Genomic DNA, 8,815 nt, shown 5'->3' with positions numbered 1-8,815 from the left:
AGGTATTCCACACTCACCCACTGGACAAGCAATTGCTGAAAGGGCACATCGCACACTGAAAGACATGTTAACTAAACAGAAAAGGGGGGAATCAGTCTGTAGTCTGCAAGAGCGTCTGTGGAAAGCCACACATGTCCTAAATTTTTTAAATTGTGACAGTGATGAAAAAAGCAGGCACGAAAGGCAGCACAGGCCTCAGGCTTTTGCCTCTCCCAAACCACCAGTCATGGTGAGAGATCTGATTTCAGGGCAGTGGACAGGACCGGTGGACCTCATGACTTGGGGGCGAGGCTATGCCTGTGTGGCTACAGGAAATGAGCTGAAATGGATTCCCTCCAGGTGTGTTAGACCCTACCTAGGTACACAACCACAGCAGCAAGAACCAGAGTAATGTAGAAGTTATAAAAAAGTTATGTTTCCGTTTCAGGTTTACATTTGAGGATGACCAGTGTGGCAAAATGCAGAGTCCATACAAAATCCATGAGTGTGTGTATGATGAATGGAATGACGGCCGTCAGTGAATGTCTGTGTGAATGAATAAGAGAGTTGTTTGACTGGACAAGTGCCTTAAACACCAAACACCTCACAAAATAACACTACCTCCATCACATGGTCACTTTAAGAGAATTTAGTTTGGTAAGCTTATCCTGTTTTTGAAATAAAGTTGAACTTCCCAGTTATTTAAACCGTCAGATTAATAAAGGTTATAAGTCTATGCACAGTTGGGCTAAGGCCCCTAGGTTAATAAAGTTATTTTTCCAAGTTGCACTACCCCTTAGAAATATAAGAAGGTTTTAAAAGGTTTACAATAGATGTATAAGGAGCCAAAGCAAGTGATGTGCTGGGTCATTGCAAAGCTATGGTAGATTATCATATACTGTTCTGTTGTTTGTACTGTTGGTTTTGCACTGTTTTCGTCACCGTCTTAAATAATTGAGAAGGAGGTGATGTAGGAGGCGTGTCCAGGGGTGCAGGAGAAGCACCCAGGGCAGGGAAGCCCAGGGGACATGCGTGGAAATATGTACCCTCATTGGTCACAAGGTCACATGGTTTTAAGGGATAAAAACAGCGCCGGGTTTGAATAAAAGCCTCTTTGATTACCATCTCATCGGGGAGCTGACTGCATTTCTTTATCATATAAAGACCCCACGCGACAGTTAGCTATTGTCTATTTTCAGGGGCTTTTCTTGTGAATTGTTAGCCTCTTTCTTGTACTCTTTGTCATTAGTATTGTTGCTGTTACTGTTCATTTTCTTATTTCATTGCTGTTTCCAGTAAATTGTTCTTCTCTCAACCCGTGATCTTGACCTCTTCTGCCCCCAATTCTCTTCTCCATCCCGCTGCAGGGGGAGAGAAAGGGAGAGGGGAAACAAGCGAGTGGCATATGGTTTGGAGAGCCTCAATGGGAGCACTAAACTGGGCTGTACCACTCCTAAACCAAGATAAAAGCACATCAAAGCACATACAAATGTGGACAAATGTGATCTAATTTTAAATGGGAATTAAATTACTGTGAGACACTATTAGAAGAAAGAGGTTTAGATCACAGACCTATGCTCTAGCCAATAAGCTGTGATGAATACACTTCAGAATGCAAAAGATGTATTACCAGTACTTCCTTCCTTTTTTTCGTTTTACTTTCACTTATTCTAGGGGCCAGGTTTGAGCAATGAAAAAAGGATCAAATTAGCATGAAACGTTATTTAAGGAATTTTTTTATTTTTAATTAAAAGAGAGCTGGTAAATGTATACTTTGATATCCTAAGCTGGCAAAGGCCTCAAAATAAAGGACTTCCAAGTATTAAAGTTAATTTGAGCTTATTAACTAATATTAACATTAATATTAACTAAGTTTACTGGGATATGGCAATCCTTTCGTTTTTAGCACTTTTTGTTGGAGATAGTCATTGGAGAATATTGTTTTATTCATAGGATTCGTCAACATGTCTGCAGGAAAGAGAGACTGCTAACAACCAGAAAAGCCTCAAGTGTACTGCATATGGGAAGCCTCACCTTTAGCCTCACTTATTTGTGAAATTCATGCTATAACTGTATACATAATAGTGGCTTGAGTGGCAGTCAAACTATGTAATACTGTTTCCTTTTGCTTACCGACCTACGTTCTGCCACCAGTGCTTTAAAAGTGCCAGGCAGGGAACTAAGCCTACTTCTGACAGATTCTTTCAGGTTAGAGTACAGTTTCATTAGCTACATCAGAAGAGGATAAGCAGACAAATGATAATCCTTATGGTGACAGATGTGACAAATACCTTGTTATTGACCAACTCATTTATGGAAAAGGATTGCTGCTTATCCAGAAAGGTCAAAGTCAGATTTTCCTCAAAATCTCAGCGGCTTTTTTTTTTGTACTAGGGTCTATACCTGACTTTGCGATCAACCAAGAGACATGAAATAATGGATTAATACCTTTCACCTGCTTCTTTTGATACAGAAACAATGAGATACTGCCTTTCATAGTCTCCCATGCATTTTAGAAAGCCTGTTCTCATATGCATTATAAGGGATCAATTATAATCTCACCAAGCAGGTGGTGATTACTGTAGTATTAATGGCATCCTAGTTCTTCATCAACCCATCGTTAATAGTCGACTTGTAGTCGCAACAACAATATGAATTTCCAATATCCAGCAATTTGGATACAAAAGGTCTAGGAGCACCTGCAGTTTAGAAGAACAACTAACACATCCAAAAGTACACTAGACTTAATACTGACATCCTCTGCCATGCAGATAAGCTCTCTTCTTGGCATCGTGTCAAGAACTGCTCTTCTACCATTTCTTTCTTCTATCAAAAAAATTTTTAGAGAACTTCCTACCATTTTCACTCATTTTTTTTTACTCATTTCTCAGATTGAGGCTTTTGTAAAGTTGTATAGAAAGTCTTTCACAGACAACAAACACACGTAGTTTGCTGGCACTTTGTTCAATTTCAAAACCACATAATAAATTTTTCCATGTGTTGATATACTGGATTTTAAAAGAGCATTTTCTGGATATCTAGGTAATCAACAATACAATGAATATAAACATTTTCTATAAATAGTTCACCATATGGCTACCACTCTCAACAGATGATGTCTGTGTATTCACTGGAATATACAAGAGCCATGCAAATTTTGCCCTGCAATCATTCAGTATTCAAAACAAGAGCTTTTGACTTAATTTCAGTTCTACTAAACTTAATCAATGGTAAAACATATAATTTTATCACCTAGCTCTAATGTGGGGACAAATGCCACAACTATATTAACAAATGTATCTGCAAAATGCAATACAGTGAAAAGGATTTCAAAACAGAGACACTAGATACAAGATTGTCTTAACCTTAGAGCAAAACCTTGCTGACAACAATAGTTATTTCCTCCCTAAAAAGCCATTTCACTTTCAAACAGTCCACCAGTTCATCAGAGAATGCAATCTAGACTATGTTAAGAAATAATCTGGAGTCCAAGGGATGTGAGAGTTTTTGTATACTTTGCAGCAAATTTTACTAGAAAGCATAGTTACATATTTTACCCAGTTTTAGTAGAAAATAAACATTATTTTTTTTTAATTTCCTTAAAGTCAATATATAAACAACTCCAGGTTTCCTACTTGCTTTCAGAAGCTGCTTTCAGAATATCTATCAAAGGAACGCATGACTGAAACTTGACTAGACACTATCTCAACCTAAAACTCTTTAAGGTCAATTCACTGTGTAAATACTTTCTGGAAAACTCTTCTTGAGCTACACTGGTATATCTATTGGAAATCATATTCTGCTTTTCAGTCTAGACATTTTTCATGGCATTTCTTATCCACTTGAACAAATATTAGTTTTAATTTGTATAGTTTTTCTAACTTGGTATTCTCACCTGATGCACTTACGGCAAAATGTGTTATCATTCCCTTCTCAGTTATTAAGTTGTTACATTTTCTGTTCTAAAGAACTTGTACCTGACTGTCATTGGCTTTGCCAGTCATGAGTTCTTCTCTGTCTATTCCTGTTTTCCTCAGAGTTCTCCTGTAGCAGGATCCACACCATTCCAACCAAATCACTACTTATTTTCCTGCACTGTAACCAGTGCTCTGTGAAACTTGCCTAAGTGCAGAGGAAGAAAACCCAGCCATTGCTCTTCAGAACAGCATATTATTGCAATTGGATAATGGTTTCACATGTTACAAAAATGCCTAATTTTTTTCTCATCATTATAGCTGAGCAGAATGTAATTATTCTTCATAGTAAAGTATTCAGTGCATCTGAAAGTTCTGTAGAACTGCAGAAGGAAGGTGAAGGTCACATCTCAAAGCCCAGCAAAATAATAATATCTTATAACCATGTACAAGTTGCTGAGATACTTTAAAAATAAATGACCACAAGTTTAACTTATATATCGGTATAGAGGAGAGTACATAAACAAGAAGGGTAATGTATGGTACTGTGCTCTGGATTTGTAGCTCAGTGTTGACGACTCCCCAGCATTTTGCCTGTTGCTGAGTATTGCTTGCACAGCACCAAGGCCATTTCTTTGTCCCACTTTGCCCTACCACGTTATGGGCTGGAGGTGTGCAGAAAGCTGGGAGAGGGCACAGCTGACCCAAAATGACTAAGTGGGTATTCCATGCCATATAAATGTGCTCAGCAATAAAAACTAGGGAATGGAGGAGGAATGGGGGATGTTAGGGGCTATGGCATTTCCCTCGCCCTGTAACCATTAAGTGTGTGGTGCCTGGCTTTCCAGGAAGCGGCTGGACACCTGCCTGTGCATGGGAAGCACTGAATGAATTCCTTGTTTTGCTTTGTTTACTTGTGCTGCTTCACTTATTAAAATGTCTTTAGCTGAACCCAGGAGTTTTCTCACTTTGCTCTTCCAGTTCCCTCCCCAACTCTACTGAAGGCAGAGCAAGCCACCAGCTGTACAGACATTGGCCAGGAACAACTCACCACAGTCACTAACATAATAATATGCAGAGACAGTGGCCAAACAGTTAAAAAGAAGAGATCTGCTAACTAAGAGTTGCTACACTAAACTGCAGAAACATTTTCAACATGCTGATTTAGCCAGACAATAACAACTTTTGCTTTATGAGCAGATCAGTAACTAAAAGTTGAGATACAGGTGAATTAAATAATAATTGCTCTTCTCACTTTAATACATGTATTAGACGTAAAGAACTCCCATTTGGTATTGAAATGTCTCAGGATGTACAGGTGAGTTCCAAGATCCAACAAAGCAGCATGCATCTGTGTAAGCATGCAGGATATTTTCTAAAACTTGGGTAAGACAAGTTCATAAGTTAGTTGAATGTTAACAGACAATATTAAAAGGTATTATTGAAAGGTATGTTTTAACTTTTACTCTCGTAGTTCAAACTACCTATATATATGTTTGTAAAAAAAAAAAAAAACAAAAGTAAAACTAGAAAGGAAAGAAATCCCTTATATTTCCCTTTTCTTCCTGTAGGAAGAGTTTCTTACATAATCTAAAGGTATTAATTGTGAACACAGATGAACATTAGGTTTTCCATGTTACTCTTTACTGCTTCTGATAGCATTCTATATTTTATAACCTTGAAATAAAATAATATCATTAACTATCTACATCTTTAATTTGAAAAATCTATCTTAATGCTTTTACTTTGAGGATTATAAGAATGTGTGGATTAGATCCACACAGTAGTGTGGAGCCAGCAATGAGTAGTAGACAACAATTCATTCCCTTTTTAACCAGTCCTAAAACACTTTTACTTTCCCCTAACCACCAACCAATTAATTCGCTTAACACTTGCTGGCTCTGAGACAATGCTCTCATAACCCCCTCTCACCTAACTCAGTCATTAAGTAGGTTAGGGGAGCATTTCCACTGTAAATGAGTCCCCTAAGCATTTTCACTTTTTTTTCTGCCAGAGTAGACAGTATTTATTTTATTTCATATGCAACTGACAGTATTTTCTCTTTAACATGAAAAAAGGAAATATATCTCTCCAGTATCACTGTGAATTGATAAAAAATATTTTTGCCTGAAGAGAAGTAACTGATCAGGGAAAGCCTTTAGCATGTGTCAAAGAAGGAATAATTAAAATATTATGGCACTCCAATTTATAAACTTATGGTTCTGACACAGTTCAAGTACTGCCCTTGGTTTTGTTTAACTCATCTCAGGAGGTAAATAGTAGAAATGAAATGGGTCCACTGTAAACGGGAGGTCAAAATAATCACACACTTATTCAGCTTGAACGTTAACTCCTGAGCACAAGATGGCTGAAACTTATGCAATTCTAGGAAGGATCATGGAGCATCACCAAAAGATAGTGCTCACCTGAGTCTCACTGCAAAAGGTTGCCTGAGTAGTCACAAGATCAGCTAGAACTGTCCTAGTCAGCAGGAAAATATGTGCAGACATACATTAACTATGCTAAAAATTGGGTCACATAAAGACAAGTTGTGTTGGAGATACTGGTCACTATGGTAGATACTGGATCAGCAATTCTAGTTAATCATCACAATGGATTTAAACAATCTGTTGGTCTGTAAAGTAGAGTGGTTAAAATAATAAATCCATGAGCTAATCATTAATGGCTTGCATAATGCCACTTCTAGATGAGAATTTCCATACCATGCAGAAGGGCAATGAATGGAGACATTTTTGAATTAGGAAGGATGACAACAATTAGGGCACTTATTAAATTAAAAAAAAAAAAGCAACAGTAGATGATATGACAAAGGCATGAAATAGAGAGAAGGACAGAGAAGGCATATACATGACTTCTTTCTAAACTCTATAAAGAGATCAAAAGAAAAATAAAATGTGTTTCAAGAGAACAGAGCAGATGAAATGTTCATGTAAAACGTTCCCTCTACAAATCACAGCAACCCTCTGCTCCATTTGGCTTATATTGATGACATCAACATGAAGGGAAGTTCAAGAACCAGTCTGATTCTAAGACCTTCCATGACAATGTTAAAAGGACAAACTACTTCACTTTCAATGCAGAAATAGCAATCAGGAGGAGAACCATCAAAGAAAAAAAAATAATACTGAATTGTCTCTGTCATTTAACATAAAAATAAGACTACTGGGTACAGATCAAAAAGTCTGTGAAGTCTCACATTCTGCCTGGTAGTGGGTAACACTGGACATTGAGAGGAGAACTGAATAGCAAATTTCTGCCAGCAGGATTTTTTTGGGCAATTGCATTAAAATTTTGGAAAGAACAATTTGTGTGGGGAAAAAATTAAACTTAACAAAATTAAAAAAGAAGATTAGAAATAGACTCTACAAATATTTTATATATGAAATGAAGGAAGAAGTAAATGTGTAAGACTGCTAGTGATAAATTGAGAAAATGGAATAAAAAAACTACAACATTTTTAACATGCAAATTGACACACTTTTGAAATTGTTACTCTGGTTTCTAGATAGAGAAACAATTCAGTTTAAAAGATGAATTGTAGGACCATATTAGGTATCATCAGGAGGGTTCAGAATTAAGGAGGGAATGTCTAGTTTGCAACATGAAAATTTTCCAGTTTTCGTAAGTGGGAAATATTTTAGTAAAATACCCAGTTTTTCCACCTAAAATTTTCTGAACTTAATAAGTTGCTGTTTCTGAATTTAACAAGTGTTAATTTTGCAGTAAATATATCTGCCTAAAAATTAAGTAGTTAAATTTTACAGGTAAAAAAGCAATAAAATATTAAAATAATTTTCATTAATTAAAAACTACTAAGGAAACACTTTCTAGCTACACTTGTCATGCCCCCAAACAAATTTAAGATACCTTGCAAATTGAGTAAACATGCTCTAAATTTTGTGCTGAAATCTCCCTGATCAGAACAGATTTGCAAAAGTTCCTAATTTCTTTTTAAAGCATTATTTAAGTGTAACATCAACACACATTCATATCCTTCTGTCTCAGACAGGAAGAACATATTAGATTCCTCAAAATAGGAATCAAAAACCATCTGAGTATGGATTATATACACTAGAAAAAAAGTAGCTCCATTTTAATATTGCATATTCTAAAAGAAATGCAAAATATATTTTACAAATTTCACCAATAAACCCCGTGTACACTGGCTATCATAAAGTCAAAAACATAAGAGGAAAGCATGATTATTTGCCAAAATCCCATTACCTGTGTGTCAGCAGCACCCTGAAGGTCATCTGATTCAATCCCAAGCAACTTGGCAGCAAGTTTGACCAATCCCAGTTCCATTCAGTACTGGCTGACTGTTGATACATAGAAAGAAGCTAGTTAGTTATTAATCAGCATTAACGTGATCAGTACATTAAAGCTCCAGCTGTGATATACTAACCAAGAAGGAGGGGGTGTCTAGAACCAGGACTTAGAAAGAGGACATCAATCATGTCCACAGAAGAGAAGTTTTATTTCAGTAAGATGGCAATTAGTTTATAAATCATTTAGGGATGTAGCCATTGTTTACAAAAAGATAAATCATTTTTTTGAACTTTTATTCTTTCAACTGTTAATGGCATTGTGCCCAACCACTTCGTCTGAGAGCTGACTCTTTGTCCGAAAAGCAAAACAGTTTTGTAACAGCAATTTTTATTTTCTGCTGTCGGTGAAGAGTTTGTCATTAAAAACTCGGTGTAGCTGGAATTCAAGATGTAACCTGTATCATAATTAGCGTGAAGGTTTGGTTGCCTATTGTTTTGTAAGGCACTCCAGTCACCAGATAGTTATTATAAACAGCAGTACACCTACACAATATGAACAAATATAACTCCATATTGTTTATTTAGTAATAAAAGCAATCTAGAATAATTGCGGGCAGCCAAAAGACCACACAT

At 36.6% G+C, this 8,815-nt stretch overlaps 1 protein-coding gene across 2 annotated transcripts in view; it reads right to left on the bottom strand.

Moving 5' to 3' along the window:
* Nucleotides 1–1,232: 1,232 nt before the first annotated feature.
* Nucleotides 1,233–8,815, bottom strand: part of KIAA0825 (KIAA0825 ortholog) — a 106,011-nt gene continuing 98,428 nt past the window's right edge. For both annotated transcript variants that reach the window (XM_029958173.1, XM_029958174.1), the window contains 2 exons: nt 8,139–8,233; nt 1,233–1,340 (listed from right to left, as the gene is read on the bottom strand). In XM_029958173.1, coding sequence (XP_029814033.1) covers nt 1,247–1,340; nt 8,139–8,233 — 189 coding nt within the window. In that variant the 3' untranslated portion in view covers nt 1,233–1,246. The remainder of the gene's footprint in view (nt 1,341–8,138; nt 8,234–8,815) is intronic.

The sequence above is a fragment of the Manacus vitellinus genome, unplaced genomic scaffold (assembly GCF_001715985.3).
Source record: "Manacus vitellinus isolate BGI_N305 unplaced genomic scaffold, ASM171598v3 scaffold_145_pilon, whole genome shotgun sequence".
Lineage (NCBI taxonomy): Eukaryota > Metazoa > Chordata > Aves > Passeriformes > Pipridae > Manacus > Manacus vitellinus.
This window is presented reverse-complemented; position numbering and strand designations above follow the sequence as displayed.